This window comes from Orcinus orca, chromosome 20 (genome assembly GCF_937001465.1).
Source record: "Orcinus orca chromosome 20, mOrcOrc1.1, whole genome shotgun sequence".
Classification (NCBI taxonomy): domain Eukaryota; kingdom Metazoa; phylum Chordata; class Mammalia; order Artiodactyla; family Delphinidae; genus Orcinus; species Orcinus orca.
In genome coordinates, this window is record NC_064578.1 from 17,812,322 (window position 1) to 17,829,310 (window position 16,989).

Sequence of the window (16,989 nt, forward strand, 5' to 3'; positions counted from 1 at the left end):
GGTCATTTTAATTTTCTTCTTTTAGTTTCTCTAATATTTTTAAAAACTTTACTGTAAGGAATATTAACTACCTCTATGAAAAGAAAAACGAACAATAGCACTTTTTTTTTTCAACATAGTGAGAATCAGAAGAGTAAGATTTTTCCAATATTTCTCTAGGACTGTTCAGGGCAAGTGTTCTGACCCACTGGCATGAATATCTGGTTTGTTTGGGTAATATATACCTAAAAAGAAAATGAGTGTTTTCATAGCTTGTTGCCACTAACCATTAAGATCTCTAAGCAATCTCTAAGTGACCTCCTGTGACTTTATAAGATCTTGGAACCCAAACATGGGACACAAAGAAAGTGACTTAAAACAAAAGCTATTAACTGTTTTCCAAGAGCCCCTTAATAAAGTAGTCTCCTCTGCCCTCTACTGGTGACAAAAATTAAATCTACTTGAAAATAAGGCATTCTCTGAGAGCAGCAGTTCTCAAAGTGTGGTATAGGGTCTCAGGTTTTGAAGCCCTTCCCACGATCCTCTCAGAAAGTCTACAAGGTCAAAACTATTTTCATATTAATACTAAGACATTATTTGCCTTTTACACTCTCGTTCTCTCTTGAGTGTACCAAGTCTGAAAAGTTCAGTGATATGAGTTCAGATTCCATATTATAATTAACCTTTTAAGAAATTACCTCTTGTTGAGTTTTAAAGACGAATACACACAATTATCTGAAAAGATGATGGAAATCGCCTCCCTTTCCAACTACATACCTATGTGAGTATAGATTTTCTTCATCTATTTCAATCAAAACAACCTGTCATGACAGATTGAACACAGAAGCAAATACAAAAATCCAGCTCTCTTCTAATAAGACAGACATTAAGGAGATTTGCAAAAATGTAAAACAATGTCACTCTTCCTGCTAAGTTATTTTATTTTGCAAAATACATTTTTCATTAAAAATGTCATTACGTTAACATGTAACAGGTTACTGTTCTATTTAATAAAGTTAAAAGGTTTCTCTTGAAGTCTTAATTTCTAATACAGTAAATATTGATACACATAACCCACATAAAAGCTCTTTTAAGTCCTCAACACTTCTTAAGAGTGTTAGAGTGCTCAAACCAAAAAGTTTGAGATCTGAGGCCTTAAAACAATGTTTTCTAAATTACAGTCATATAGCACTTCCACGATCTTTGTCATTTATCTGAGTACCAGCTGTATTATTAGCTTTACTTATTTATTTCTTCAAATTAAATCAGTTTTTAAACTTAAATTAGTAATAGTTAATATACTGTCCTATGGGCTTTGTGTATTTAATTCAATCCTCACACCAACTCTGTGAGGTATGGAGTCTTATATTATTATTCTTGTTTCCAGATGAGGAGTCTAAGGTTAAGCTATTTGCCCCAGAGCATATTCAACTCTGGCAAGCTGGCTCCAGAACCCAAGCTCTTGATCACTACTCGATGCTTTTCAGCCTCAAAATATTTCTCTACATACTGCCTAAAACCATCCGTATCACACTTTGGGAAATGCTGCCCTCGTAAACAGTATTATTTATTCTTCCCAATCACCAATGTAAATGTCTATGCTTTGTGACATTTAAAAGCAGACTTCTTAATCTGTGCAGTAGTTTTTATTAAGTTCAAAGTACAAAGCAATATGGTGTGCAAAAATAAGGGTGATACAATTCATTATTTACAAATCACCAAAATTTCCAGCCCCCCACCACCACGTAATTCAAATTTAATGACAGAGTTCAACAAATATATATTTAGTGTGGAAAGTTATTTTTTAGGAAAACTACTGCTGAGATGACCTCAAGCAAAACTTCACCAGAACTGAAAAACCCCTTTCAAATTCTGCTTAACACACTTCCTAATAATGGAGGTGAAGATGTTATTCTTATTTGCCCCATAATTGAGAACAGAAATGAAAGGCAGTGGAAGAGAAAACACTTAATGCTGTAGAACTTTTGATGGCTCAAAAGGGAAAGACTTGGTTTCTTCCCACCTGGACTGAGGTCTTCTTTCTCTTGTAGCCTTCCCCAGCCCCATCCCTGGATAACTCCTTCTCTATCCAATTGCTACCTGTATCATCCATTCACCAATAGTATTATCCTGCCATGTGGAATACCTTTGGTCTATATGTGGAGTACCATCTCCCCAAACAAACAAGATGCTTGAGAGCACAAGTTGTTAAATAATATTTCTATCTCCAAAAGCACTGAGGATAGAATACTATATACAGTTGACTCTCAGTAAATATTACCTCAAAGGTAGTCAAAGGCAGATGAAAAGATGTTTAATCTAGCTGGATATAATTTTAGCAAATACTTTAATCTTGTCTCAACATCCTCTGTCCACTGGGAACATGTGAATACTTATTATGCACAGGTATTTTTTAATTCCCTTAGCAGCTGATATAATAGCAGAAATAGTCAGACAATATATAATAGCCTGTTTGTGCAAAATAATATTTTACCAAGTTACTTATTCTTTTTCAAATAGGAATGCTTGAATTCTCCTAAGCTAAATAAGTACATGTATGGAACTCCACCACATACTCTTTGACAGTTAAAGAGAGTCTTCCAAAAATGAAGTGTATATGCTTTGTGACAGATGATTACTTCCAGACTTTTTAACTTATTTATTCCTGTTCTCAGTCGTGTTCTAGACAGTTTCAGTTGCTGGACAAGTAATCTCTCCATTAGCAAGTTAAAATTGTATTTTGCACAATTTTAATTGTATTTTAATTCTTCATTGGGGCAAAGTAGTATAGTTACCATACTGCAGTTGAAGGTGTCTGAATTCAAATCCTAACTCTACCACTTAGACTGGCATTGTGCAATTTCTAAAGTACCTGAGCCTTGGTTCCTTCATCTGTAAAATGGAATAGAAGTAATACCTATCTCATGGGATTGCTGCGAGAAAAAAAGATACATACATAAACAGCACACTATAGGGAGTGATACTTAGCAGGCACTCAATTACTATTATTAATATATATATTTTTTGCCTGCACCTCGCAGATTGTGCTATCTTAGTTCCCCCACCAGGAATTGAACCTGGGCCCTCTGCAGTGAGAGCACTGAGTCCTAACCACTGGACTGCCAGGAAATTCCCCATTAATAACTTCTTTTCACTTGCCGCAAGTATGATATAATGTTTCAGGAGTTTTCACAGTTTGGGGGGCGGGGGGGAAATCTCAAAATCTGAAACATCACTTTCATGTACCTTATCTTGCTCACGCTACAAACCCCTTCCTCCAAATTATACGCTCTAATTTATAAGTAGGGCCCTATTTCTTGCATATCTTTCTCAAAGCTCCAGATAACATCAGAGGCTCCATACTGAATAATCTGCCTTGGTCTGAGAAGGGGGTTCGGCAGACCTTGGTTCCAGGTTCGTGTTCTGCCTCTAATTTGACCATATGATCTTGGTCAGGTTATTCTCTTCAGTGAGCCGTGGGCGTCCTCAGCTGTAAAAGGAGAGTGCCAGGCTACACCACTCCCAAGGTCCCTTCTAATTCTAAATTGGGAAGATCTTATCAACTCACCAGGGAAGATTAAAAGTGACTGTAAATCCCTAAATCCTCGCCCCAAAACGCAGCTCAAACGTCACTGCTTCCTTTTTCTGGACTCCTTGGCACTTTGTACAAATCTAAGGTGTCCACATCTGACCCTGCGCCCCAAGAGGCTGGGCTCTCTCTGAGGCTGTGTCTGCAGTCCCCTTACAGGGCTGCAGCAGGGACGACTGAAACCACGCACCCGAGGTGCTTAACACAGCGCCTGGCCCAAGGTAAGCGCTCGAGATATTGTACTTGGTCAGTATCAGTATTCAACGGATCCCAGCCCTCCCTGAACCTCGGTTTCCTCAAGGGTAAAAGGAGGCTGGACAGACCCTGCCCAAAGCCCCCAGGTGCGGGGCTGGGAGGCCTCAGGGCCAGAGGGGTCCCGGGGAGGGCCTGAGGGGCGCAAGCCGCGGGAAGAAGAGCAGCCCTGGAAGACCGCTGGCCCTGAGAGTCCCGGGTGCAGCCAGGCGCCGAGATCCGTCCTCTCACCTCCCGGGCTCAGCAGCAGCTTCAACGCCTCCAAAATCCGCTCCAGACCACACGTTTCCAGAACCCCGCTGCCCGCTGTCTGCCGGAGGGCCGCCATGACTGGAGTGGGACGCGCCACATGCGACCTGCGCAGGCGCCTCGGCGGACCGGCGTCGCCGCCACGTTGAGCGTGGCCGAAGCCCTAGGGGCGGGGCCCGCGGCGTGGGGCGGGGTCGACTTGGTTGGGACTGCGACCTTCACGAAGAAATCTTTTCTCAGGCCACCTGTACTTGCAGGGGGCGGGGGAAGTAAACATAGCTAACACAACTTACCTACATGCACGATTTCAGACACTCAACATGTTTAACCTCAATATAAAGAAAAAGGATGAGAGGAGTAGTTTAATTATGACATAATATGAATTTCAGTATGAAAATATTTGAGTACCGGAACACTGAAGGTCATAGTGAAGCAATCAGTTGCTGCACCTTCTTATAATGAAGTTTGGGTATGTAAAACAATATTCAACCGTTGAATTTCTTCATTAGTGATATTTTAAAATAAGTACTAAACACATCCATTGTGAATAATAACAAATAACAAATATTGTTATTGATGATACGATTTCTTAAATGGACTCAGTTCCCAATAAAAGCTCAATCTTTGCCCTATTTACAGGCATTCCTGGAAAATTCAATGTCTATTAAAATCGTGCCCCATCAAAATTGAGTTAATATGTAAAACAGAATGCGTTGGAGATTTATATCATCGAAACAGGTTTTCACCTACATGAATCCTGGTGGGACATTCAAAAGTCATGTTGTCTGAAAGGCATGCTGCAAATCCAAGAAAATGCTTCTGAGAGCAAGACTTTAGCACTCCTGCCTCTCCCTTCACTCAGTCAATAATTTCTCCTATCATTGTCACAAACAGCTCCAATACCCACTTCGTGAAACTGCTCCCAAGAGGCTGTCCTGCATTTCCTTGAGATCCCCTGAGCTAACCTGAGTTCATGACTGATGCCTGCTCTTCAGCAGTTAGCTGCTAGAAGTCTTGGGAAATGGGCTGCACTCCATATGCAAGACCATGCCACTGGGGGAGGAAATTGTTCATTTAACTCTTCTCAGTGAGTCAGGCCACCTCCAGGTCACTCCCATTTCTCTGGGCTCCAGCCCTAGTCCATCAGCCATTTCCTACTCTCTAGAATGAGAAGATAACAGAACCATTTTCACTAGGCTATCTTAGGGAGTTAAAGTGATACTGCTCTCAAGTATTTAACAATGTCTGCAACAGAGGAGATGCTTAATAAATTTTACCTGGATCTTCCTCCCCATCTCTTCCTCAAACAAAACCTGCCAAAATATCTATAAATTGGAGGAACATTTTTGAAGGGGAAATAAATGACCTATAAAATTTCCTAGCATTCTTTTCATTATATCCCACCCTAGGTTTTGTCAATAGACAGTTTTTCTTCAATAATGTGTGGACACAAGTTCATTTTGGGGGAAAAAAAATTTGAGGTCATTTCAAAGTGTTAAACATTTAGCAAAATGGGTGTAGGGCATCGTGTGGGGAAGGCCCACCCCTAATATTTGTGGGGATTAGTGAAAAATACAAATGGAGGCCCTCATACCATGTCTAAATATTTCAAAGTATAAATCAAACCAGTAGACAATATTTTATTAAGATCTTTTCTATCCTCCTACCTTGAAAAATACACCAGGTTTGAACTGAGAATTCTCAGACTTCACCTCAGAGCTCCATACTGGACAAGGCTATATGGGAAGAGCCAGTCACCCACCTCTGGCCTGACCCGTTTTTATTCTCACTAGCGTCTCCATCCTCACAGAATTTTAGTTTGTAGGAATTGAATGCTGGTAGCCCCTTCCTCAGTTTGCTCTGGGCAGCTTTGTTAAAACACAGAAGTACAGCTGGGAGACGCCCTGGTAATATGCTATTAAACATCCATCACAACCAATACCCTCAAGAGCTACAGGGAGAGGGCGCTGCTTCTCTGCAATGAACCATATGGGGTTGCTCAAGATGCACAAAGAAGTCTGTATTGGTGTTAAACATGTTTAGTTGATTTGAAATTAGCCAAGGGACCCAACCTTGTCAGAAACTTTAGGGTCAGCAGCTGAACAAGCGATTTAAGCAGGCTGGGGGCTGTTTGCCTCAACCCAGACCTAACAAGCCTAACGCACCCAATAGTTATCAATGGCTGTTTTTATAGAAACAGAATTCCCATCAAAGACTCCAGCAATTGAAGGTTCTTATAGGTTCTTATCTTCTAAAGTCACATGTGATTACTGGAGTGGTTGCATTCCATTTTCCATAATTGACCCCCACGTTCTTTATGATATTGCATATACACATAATAGAATATTATTCAGCCATTTACAAAATGAAGTTCTGGGCTTCCCTGGTGGTGCAGTGGTTGGGAATCCGCCTGCTAATGAAGGGGACACAGGTTCGAGCCCTGGTCTGGGAGGATCCCACATGCCACGGAGCAACTAAGCCCGGACGCCACAGCTGCTGAGTTTGCGCTCTGGAGAGAAACCACCGCAATGAGAAGCCTGCGCACTGCAACGAGGAGTAGCCCCCGCTCTCCGCAACTAGAGAAAGCACGCGCACAACAACGGAGACGCAGACATCCAAAAATTAATTAATTAATTTTTTTTTAAAAAAATGAAGTTCTGATACATGCTGCAATATGGATGAACTTTGAAGACGTTATGCTAGGTGAAATAAGCCAAATTTAAAAGGAAAAATATTAAATGATTCCACTTACTTGTTTGGGATGATGAAAAAGTTCTGAAAATAGAGGTGATGGTTATACAACATTTTGAAGGTACTTAATACCACTGAATCGTACACTTAAAAGCGTTTAAAATGGGGCTTCCCTGGTGGCGCAGTGGTTGAGAGTCCGCCTGCCGATGCAGGGGACGCGGGTTCGTGCCCCGGTCCGGGAAGATCCCACATGCCGCGGAGCGGCTGGGCCCGTGAGCCATGGCCGCTGAGCCTGCGCGTCCGGAGCCTGTGCTCCGCAACGGGAGAGGCCACAACAGTGAGAGGCCCGCGTACCGCAAAAAAAAAAAAAATTGTAGTAAAATATAACAGTTTACCATTTGAAACACTTTTTTGTTTGTTTTTTGCGGTACGCGGGCCTCTCACTGTTGTGGCCTCTCCCGTTGCGGAGCACAGGCTCCGGACGCGCAGGCTCAGCGGCCATGGCTCACGGGCCCAGCCGCTCCGCGGCATGTGGGATCTTCCCGGACCGGGGCACGAACCCGCGTCCCCTGCATCGGCAGGCGGACTCTCAACCACTGCGCCACCAGGGAAGCCCGCACTGTTGATATTTTGCACCTGATAATTCTTTGTGGCGGGAGGCTGTCCTGTGTGTTGCAGGATGTTTAGCAGCGTCCCTGACCTGGACTTGATGCTGGTAGCACCTCACCAGTCATGACAACCAAAAGCATCTCCAGAAATTGCCAGCGTCCCCTGGGGGAGGGGGCCACAATCTTCCCCAGTGGAGAACCACTGCCCTGTACTAACTTTGCTGACCTACAATGTTATTTGAAGCCCTGCTTCTTTCTATCCCTCGGCACAACCCACAGTAGCCTCTGACAAGGAGATTTCATTGATTTCACTACATGCCACATGGGTGGATATCCTTCAAATACAGTGACCTTAGGTGCACGGTTTCTCCGCTATTCTGCCCCAACAGAATGACACAACGTTCAGGGGAAGTCATTTTAATATGAAGCTTCTTTCTCCATGTTTTGAATAAGCTCACCTAACCATTTGTCTGTCTGGCCTGGAATTGTGTAATCAAATAAAACAAGTTTGACAATGGTGTAACAAAATTCTTTAATAAAATTTATAAAAATGAATATTTAAGAATAATTTTTTCCACCTTGTTTTCCTTTTCCCAAAGAAAATACAAAATTATCAGCACCCACACACATATACACTCAAAACTACAGTGACATTCTCTACACAGAACTACATTACATTAGAGTTTAAATTGCTGAAAAATCAAGACAGTTCTAAGAAGTGGTTGCAGGGATGGATTTTTCTTCCAAAAACAGCTGATACATAGCGAAGCAATTTAGATAAAGTTCTGGTCTATGGTTGTCAAAGGTTTCTTAAAGGTTGCGTTTCAACTAAAAAAGGATCCAAATTAAGGTTCTCCCTACCCTCACCTCCCTTCGCTAACACCCTTTCAAGGAGTGTTTTCTTCCTGCTCCTAAGAAAAAAAAAATTTTGGACTTTTAAAACATTCTGAAGTTTTCATGCACAGTTGGAATTTGGGGCAAATGTGTCCAGACCAGCCAGCATTTTCTATAGATCAACAAAAGCAGGCACTGGGGATTCTGTGCTTTGGGTACAAACCACGGTACAAGGATCCTGGCAGGAAACGAGTGTTGAGATTCCTCTACTCTTTCAGAATTTTCAGGTCTGGAGGTAGCGCCACCGCAACCGTCTTCAGCCTCAGTTGGCTCAATTTCCAGGCTCAGTAACAATCTCCCCTGCCATCTCCACGGCCACGTTTCACATTTCCCCTCTGCTGTGATGAGCCAGCTTCTGTCTTTGGCTGCAGCACTTCAGGCACTATTCTGAGTCCCGGAATGTATCACTCTTTTGTTTTAGGGATAAATGAACATTAAAAGTTCAGTGGCACCTGAAAACTCACCACCTTTTCTGGTCCAGGCTCCCTGTCTAGAACCAAAGCACCCCATAACGACATTCACATAACAAACATTCTTACTCAGGACAAGTAAACTGGATAGATGCCCATTTCAAGTTATGTACTCAGGAGATAGAAAAGGAAAACCGTTAAAAGGTCTTAGGAGTACACAATACCCACTCAGCATATGGCCAGACTAAGACATAAGCCTCTTTCCCTAAAAGAGCCCAATAATTTCTGCATCAGAGAAATGTGATAGAATTCAGAGGGTGTAAGAGTGGATATTAGAACATGGGACACCAGTGCAGTGACGGGAGGAATGAAAGCACACAAATTAATTTCTTTATATAAAACCTACAATAGGGAAATTGACCCCTCACCTTCCTTTGAAAAATGAGGCAAAGCCCTTACGGAAATCTGCCAGTTGCCAGCAGAACCTTCTGAGGCTGAAGCTACTCTTTGGAAATATTAAAATTTGGGGGTCTTTTGGACATCGTCATCATGTAAAGAGTGATGAAAGGGAAAAAAAGATTCATGGAATGAGTCAAAATCGTTCTAACACACAGATTAGATCTATAAAGTGGAAATCATAACTATCCTATCACTCATCACGGGTCTCTTCTCCAGAAACGCATCTCAAGTGAAGGAAGCTGGAAAACCATCAGGAATATTATTCCCCCATTTCCCATCACATGAGTGTAGGGACCCATCTGTCTCCCCATCGGTCTTGAGTCCCCTAGTCATCCTCGCCGCCTCCATACATGTCCGCCAGCTTCTTGAAGCGACCGCCCCATTCGTTCAGGTAGTCATAATCCTGGTCTTGGTCTGACTCCGAGGAATTCAGGGAGCTCAGACTAGCAGCTTCAGAGCCGCTTCCTTCATAATCAAACACCAGCAGAGAGTCATAGGGTGGGGCGGTGGGGTCACTATCAGCTGCCTTCAGGTTCTAAAGAAGGAAGACAATAGGATCTTTCACTGAGAGGAATCGCACACCTGTCATCTTAGGCAAGATGCCTTCTTTTGGTGCGTAAAGCCAAGTGTTAATGGCACAACAATGAGACCATCCTGCAGAACGCCAGGAGCACTGAACACCAACAAGGTAAATGTAATACAAACTGGAACAGAAGATGGACATGATATATTGTTAATGAAAAGATAAAGTATGCAGAATGTTTTCCCCCTAAACGAAACTGGTAAATTATATGTAGGCAGGAGAGATGAGCACCAACCAATCAGGATGGACAGAGACTAAAAACAATGAGGACAGTCATGCCAGGCTACACAGCCTGCATTTCAGCCCGAGAAGATCTGAAAGGATGAATGCCAAACTGCTAAATTAACTTTGGTGATTATGGTCAGGGGAACTGAGGGAGGACTTGCACATTTTTTCTTTATATACATTTTCATAATTTATATTTTTTAAATAGCAAACATTTTATTTTTGTAATTAAGAAATAGCTATAATCAGATATGATGATACACAAATGAATGTGAATGGAGGAAAATACCTGAATCCAGATGTATCTAAAAGGGATGGTTTAAAGTGGCCCTTCCTGTTCTCAGTTTTCTCTAAGATCCAGTGCCTAGAATGGATCTGGCTTGATCATTTCCAACACTGCCATGCTTTATATAGTCCTTCGTGACAACAACTCCTCAGGGAAGCTAAAGCAAAACCTGCCCCACACCGTGAAGACTTGCTGAAGGCCACTGGACCATCAGACAAGCCCTGAAAATCATTCCAGCAACTGAGCAAGTAATCAGGTAACATAGTTTAAGGAAATAGATCCCACTGGACTATTATTATCTTACTTGGTTCTTTGCTTAACCCCACCAGTTCTTCCTCATCTTACCCTAAGCTAATTAACTTAATGCCTATTTCCCATCCTCCCTTGCATATAGGGACAATCCTGTGACAGTCCTGGCCAATAACATGTAGGATGAACTTCCTTCTTGCCTAACAGTTTGCTAGAAGAAAGTTTTTGCCCCCTGCTCTGCCCTTCCTACTTCTTGACAGGAAAACAGGCTCAAGGCCTGGAAGTGTGGCAGCCATCCTCTGATCATAAAGCAACAAGCATGAGAACAAGGATGTGCTGAGATCATGCAGCAGAAAGGTAGAAAAGGGTGATGCACCAGCCTAGACTGCTTACCCTAGTCTTCTATTTGCATGAGGTAACTCTACTCATATCTATTTAAGCTTCTGGTATTTATAGTTGAATGCATTTCTGATATATACAATATGGAAACTATTTTTCTGGCCCTCAGGTAGCCTTGTGATACACATTTAACATTACGTCCCAATGTAATGCAGGGAAAGAGAGACCCATTAGTGAAACAAAACTGCATCTCTTTAGTTTCATTTCTTATTCTATTAAATCTTTTCAAGCAAGTCTTGGTTTTGCTGTATGAACTTTGCAAATTCCCTAAGACTAATTCAAAGTGCTATTAGTTCTGAAATTTAGATGAGGCACAAATAAAAAAACAAATAGGGCTCAGGGAGGGCTTCCCTGGTGGCGCAGTGGTTGGGAGTCCGCCTGCCGATGCAGGGGACACGGGTTTGTGCCCTGGTCCGGGAAGATCCCACATGCCGCGGAGCGGCTGGGCCCGTGAGCCATGGCCGCTGAGCCTGCGCATCCGGAGCCTGTGCTCCGCAACGGGAGAGGTCACAACAGTGAGAGGCCCGCGTACCGAAAAAAACAGAAACAAAAACAAACAGGGCTCAGGGATGAAAACATGGTAAAGGAAAGACTCTAAAGAATTTTTCTCACTTTTGACACAACAGCTCCTTTCCAAGTTTAGAGATGAGTTTGTTGTGTCTTGGCTTTTGACTCTGCTTACTTACTTCATCAATAAAGTTTCCAATTTCATCAGGATTGGCAGGTCGGGGTCGATACTGGGGCACGCTCAGGAGGGTTGGCGCCACATCATTGCGAGTCACTTCGGGCCGAGCCTCCAGGCCCCTGTGTAGCTGGCTCAGGTCATACTCCTTTAGAGAAAAGGGTAAAAGCATAGCAAAGAGTAAAATAGAAACAGTCATAAACACAGGGTCATATTTGGTTTACAGATTATGGTACTGGCTAAGGCCTTAACAGTCAGCTGTATGATATCTACAGGCACGTGCCAATGTAACCTGAAATGGCAGTTGGTGTTTTTTTTTTCTTTTCTGAAATGGTAGTTTTCAACCTAAGAGTCTCCAAATAGCACTGGAAGGAAATACAGCATAAAAGCCTTGTGAGGAACATTTGTGGGTATAGATGTAGACTGTTTTACCTTATTAACTTTTCATAGGGTATGATTATTAGATTATTATTCAGAAAATATTCACTCCTTTCCCACCCTATCCTCTGTGAAAAGAATAGAAATCCATTAATGTAGGGCTATGCCATTTGACTTGCTTTGACCAATGGGACATTAATACATGTGACACAGGCAAAGGCCTTAACTCTACTTTGGTCTTACCTGCTGGGACAAAGAAGATAGGAATTATATGGAACATTCCTGGACACAACTCACAGCACACAGCCATCCAGCCAAATGCAGCCTATATCAGCCTAGCCCCGATCAACCCACACATTCTTCTGAGCCTAGATGCCATAGACTGTTTGTGTGCCTCCTAAATTCACAAGTTGAAACAATGTGATGGTATTTGGAGGTAGGACGTTTGGCAGGTGATTAGGTTGTGACAGTGTATGGAGCCCTCAGGAATGGGATTAGTGCCCTTATAAAAGACACCCAGAGCTCCCTTGTCCATTCCACCACATGAGGACACAGTGAGACAAGGGCCATCTATGAACCAGGAAGAGGGCCCTCACTAGGCACTGAATCTGCCAGCACCTTGACCTTGCATTTCCCAGCTTCCAGAACTGTGAGAAATAAATTTCTGTTGTTTATAAGCACCCAGTCTATGGTATTTTGTTACACCAGCAACTGTCCCAGCTAACCCACAAACGCACGAGAAAAACATGCTTATTGACGTGTGCCACTGACATTCTGGGATTGCCTGTTATACAGCATTATTGTGGTAATACCTCAATAATACAGGGTAAGGCAAGTTAAGACCATCTCCAAAATCAAGAGAAATAAAGAAGGCCTGAAGAATTAACATCTACAAAAAGCAAAAAACGGTTTGGCACAGCTACAAACTCAAAGGAAACAAAATATTAAAACAGATCAGTCCTTGTGTTCCACAACAAGAGAAGCCACCACAATGAGAAGCCCGTGCACCACAACGAAGAATAGCCCCCGCTCGCCACAACTAGAGAAAGCCTGCACAAAAGCAACGAAGACCCAACGCAGCCAAAAATAAATAAATTTATAAAAACAACAAAAAACAGATCAGTTGCTCTATGTCAAAGATAATTTGAATAAAGTTCATGTCCTGGAAATAGCAGTGAGGAGAGTAGGCTCTGGAGTCAGACCACCTGGTTTTACTGCTTCCTAGCTCTGTGACTTTGGGCAAATTGCTTAACTGCTCTGTGCCTCTGTTCATTCATCTGAACAATAAATAAATGTTAGCAATGCTATATTGATGATGATGATGGTGATGATGATGATGGTTAATGACATCTATTTTCTTGTGTAGATGAAAGGTCTTTAAAAAAATAGGCAAAGTGACAGAGCTGTTTCAGATGTCTGTCTTCCCGTAATCATTGCTTCCTCCAAATAAAGAGATTGCCATTAAGCTTTCTCCCTTGGTTTTAAACACCCACCTGGTCTTCTTCTCCACCTCCTTCTTCATCATAGTAATAAATGTTGTCCCGGGTGTCCTCTTCTGGGGGCAGTAAGGGCTCTTTGACTACCCTTCTCCTCCGAATAAGTAGCAGAATCAGCAGAATCAGGACTAGAGTGGGGAAGAGAGAGATAAGAGCCACAGGTCAAGAAAGCCGTAAGCAGCAGCTGGCACAGAGCACCACTGCCTTGCAGACCAGACAGATGGCTATAAGACAACTCACATGTCTTCACATCCCTGAGGTTAATATATGCAGCACTACACAGTGGACAATTACATGAGAACTCAATTGTGGTCTTTAACTGGACCTTAAATCAATCAGTCATTTCCCAAAATCTGGAGCAAAGTACTCCAGGCAGCAGAAATGGTCCAGACAAAGACTCCAAGCAGATTGGTGTGGTTAAGGAAAGACAGGGTCAGCGTGGCTGTAGCAGTATCATCAGGGGACAAAGAAGGGGACAGGGGGTCAGAGGGGCAGCAAGGACATGCGGACCTCTGGAGGGACTTTGGCTTTGATTCAGAGTGAGTTGAAGCCATTGAAGGTTTGTGAGCAGGGCTGGGTCAGCCTAAATGTGACTAATACATGCATATTATTCTTATTCAGTTACGGGGGAGGGGAGTGGGGCACAGACTGTAAAGTCGCCTGGTACACCATGAAAAAACACCAAAAAGTTTTAAAATTAAACAACAGCAAAAAAAAAAGCACTTGGTATATTCCTTATCTTCTCTTAGGATAAATCATGTAAGCGAGCTTTAAAATCTATTTTCAAGGTTTTCATCTGATCTTGGGGGCTATGTCTAGGCTATATACGATTAATATTTAATTTTTAAAAAAATTAAATAATTTATTGTGAATGGGAAAAAAATATGATTCAGTGTGTTTTCTAACTTATAGGTCCTTATACCCAAGTACCTAGTGAAGCACCACTGCACTGAGACAGGAGGTGGCATACACTTGCAAGTACCCAACCTACCTGTTTCTGAAATCAGAAAGATTCCAAGGTCTTATCCAGATAAACAATATAACCCCCTGGACCATGACTGAAGAACAGAAATACTGAGTGAGTTCTTGCTAGGTGGGCCAGGCCTGCCTTGGCCCTGAAGACACAGGACTGAAAACAATGGAAGCTGCAAACAGCCCCCATCCCTGTGGAGCTTAGAGCTGAAGAGCAAGAGGAGGGCTATCGTTTCCAAAAGGATGCTTCTTATCAGACATTACTTAAGTGTTATGTAAGGGAAAGTAACCAAAACATGGCATACTGTTATCACTTCAGGAAGTACCACCCAACTTAGCTATCCTGAAACCCCCCAATCCCCGGTGTCAGAGACAAATGCTGCACAAAGTAAGTAACCAAATATTGGCTGACTACACAAAAACCTTCATATCCTCTCGTCTCTCTAGAACATTCTTTAGACGCTTAATTTTGATGTCTGCCCATAAGGAACAAGACGTTGGAAATCTGCACACTGGCATTGCTTCTGCTGTAAATGTTGCAAATTTGAACAGTCCGAAATGTTGTTCTCGGCCCCTATGTCTAATGAAATACACCCATAGCAAAGTTAGATAAAGCTACTATAAAAAAAGTCAATATTTTAAATATAACTGCGTAGTGGCAATAAAGCCACGTGAATCCTGGAGGAAGAAAGGTCCGGAAAGTTCACTGAATTTTAAACAACTCTCTCCTTCCTTTTCAATTTTGAGAGGATGCAGCAGAGGGCAGGAGCTAAGGGGACACACTGCAAACATTTCCCGAAGGCCAACAGGTAATCCCTTCTTCAATCTGTCGAAGCAGCAGGATCAGTAACACTGCTGAATCTAAACTGAAAGCCCCCAGGTGGTCCCATTGCTCCCCTCTAAGGACTTTCTTCTACCCCAGCAAGGTCGGCCTCTCTGCCCTACGCAGTCCGTCAAGCCTTCCTCTCTCTGTGCCTTTGCTAGTGTGGGAACCACCACAAATGGCCCTCTGTCTATGAGGATTCCCCCAGTCGCTGTGGCCCAACTATCCTGTCTTCCACCAAACCTTTCTCAAGACTCAATTAACAGCCTCCTCTTCTGACTGCAAGGACCTTCATGACCTGAACCACGTGTCATAGCTCCTAATGATAAAAAAAGCAACAACAACACTATCTTTGAGGTTTTATGACTTGCCCGTCACTAGCTTTTAGAAACCATAACAGCACCTGTGTCAACCCTAGGGCTCAGTCTACGGGTAGGCTCAGGTAATATAGGTTTTAAGGACTGTGTCAGAAACTGCCAAATTTTCCCCAGTAACCTTTTTCCCCTTCATCCTTTGAGTCACTGATACTCACCGTGCACCCCACACTCCACCCCTACTCTTGGCACCATCCTTTGAGTCACTGATACTCACCGTGCACCCCACACTCCACCCCTACTCTTGGCACCAAGTTGTTTTTTTGTTTTTGTTTTTTTTGCGGTACGCGGGCCTCTCACTGTTGTGGCCTCTCCTGTTGCGGAGCACAGGCTCCAGATGTGCAGGCTCAGCGGCCACGGCTAACGGGCCCAGCCGCTCCGCAGCATGTGGGATCTTCCCGGACCGGGACACGAACCCGCGTCCCCTGCATCGGCAGGTGGACTCTCAACCACTGCGCCGCCAGGGAAGCCCGGCACCAAGTTTTAATTGGACACATGGTCACCTGGTTAGAGTGGGAGTTTCCAGGTGTGGCTGTGTTTGGGCCGGTGGGATGTGAGTGAAGGTGACATGCTCAGTTTCAGATATGTGCCTTCCACTTCCTCTACACCCTCCTCCAGGGTGGGATGTGGAGAAGGCGGTGGTGACCAGGCCTCGCTGCTCCAAGCATGGTCCAACGACCTGCAACATCAGCATCACCTCAGAGCTGGTTAGAAATGCAGAGGCTGAGGCCCCACCCCAGACCTACTGGATCAGCATTCTCATGTACGGGTGGTTTGTGCACACTCAAGCTGGAGAAACACTGCCCTTAGAGGTTGAAAGAACAAAATAGAAGGACTGGGCAGCCTTCCAGTCTTGGACCACTTACCCCTCAAATGCTCAGTAAGAGAAAAACCTCCCCCATGTCAGAAGGTAAAGGCTGAAACACTCGCCAGCTGCACTTACTCAGAAAAGCAAGAATGCCTCCAAGAATCCCCAGAATGGCGGGAACTTGCAATCCTGCTTCGGCATAAGGCCCGGCCTTCCTACAGTTGCTGACGACTCCTTCACAGTCACACACGTGCACATCTAAGGTGGTCACTTGGTCTTTGTTCTGGTTGTCTATGAGCTTGAGATTGATTTTGTAGTCACCCACCTCTAGGGTTTTCCTTGGCTTAAAAAGCAGAGATTCATGTTCTGGAGGAATCAACAAAAATGAGGGGATCAGGAGAGATAAAAAGTTCATTCTAGATTAAAATTGTTACGGAACTAGGGACATTCCAAAGCTGAATGAAGACAACAGCTGCTTGGGTTGTAGATTATTGGGCAGTATGTCACCGACTCAGACGCCAGAAACGCAAAGGGATCTTTGGTTCAATGCCACAAATGTAGAAGGGACAAGGAAACAAGCCTT

At 43.3% G+C, this 16,989-nt stretch overlaps 2 protein-coding genes across 4 annotated transcripts in view; both read right to left on the reverse strand.

Moving 5' to 3' along the window:
• The window catches only part of TANGO6 (transport and golgi organization 6 homolog), a 177,481-nt gene extending 173,274 nt beyond the window's left edge, over nt 1-4,207 (reverse strand). The window contains exon 1 of the mRNA XM_033434253.2: nt 4,052-4,207. Within this exon, the coding sequence (XP_033290144.1) occupies nt 4,052-4,148 (97 nt within the window). The 5' untranslated portion in view covers nt 4,149-4,207. The remainder of the gene's footprint in view (nt 1-4,051) is intronic.
• A 3,674-nt stretch (nt 4,208-7,881) lies between these two features.
• The window catches only part of CDH1 (cadherin 1), a 78,700-nt gene continuing 69,592 nt past the window's right edge, over nt 7,882-16,989 (reverse strand). For all 3 annotated transcript variants that reach the window (XM_004273200.3, XM_033434239.2, XM_049703976.1), the window contains 4 exons: nt 16,542-16,772; nt 13,427-13,557; nt 11,560-11,703; nt 7,882-9,666 (listed from right to left, as the gene is read on the reverse strand). In XM_004273200.3, coding sequence (XP_004273248.1) covers nt 9,457-9,666; nt 11,560-11,703; nt 13,427-13,557; nt 16,542-16,772 — 716 coding nt within the window. In that variant the 3' untranslated portion in view covers nt 7,882-9,456. The remainder of the gene's footprint in view (nt 9,667-11,559; nt 11,704-13,426; nt 13,558-16,541; nt 16,773-16,989) is intronic.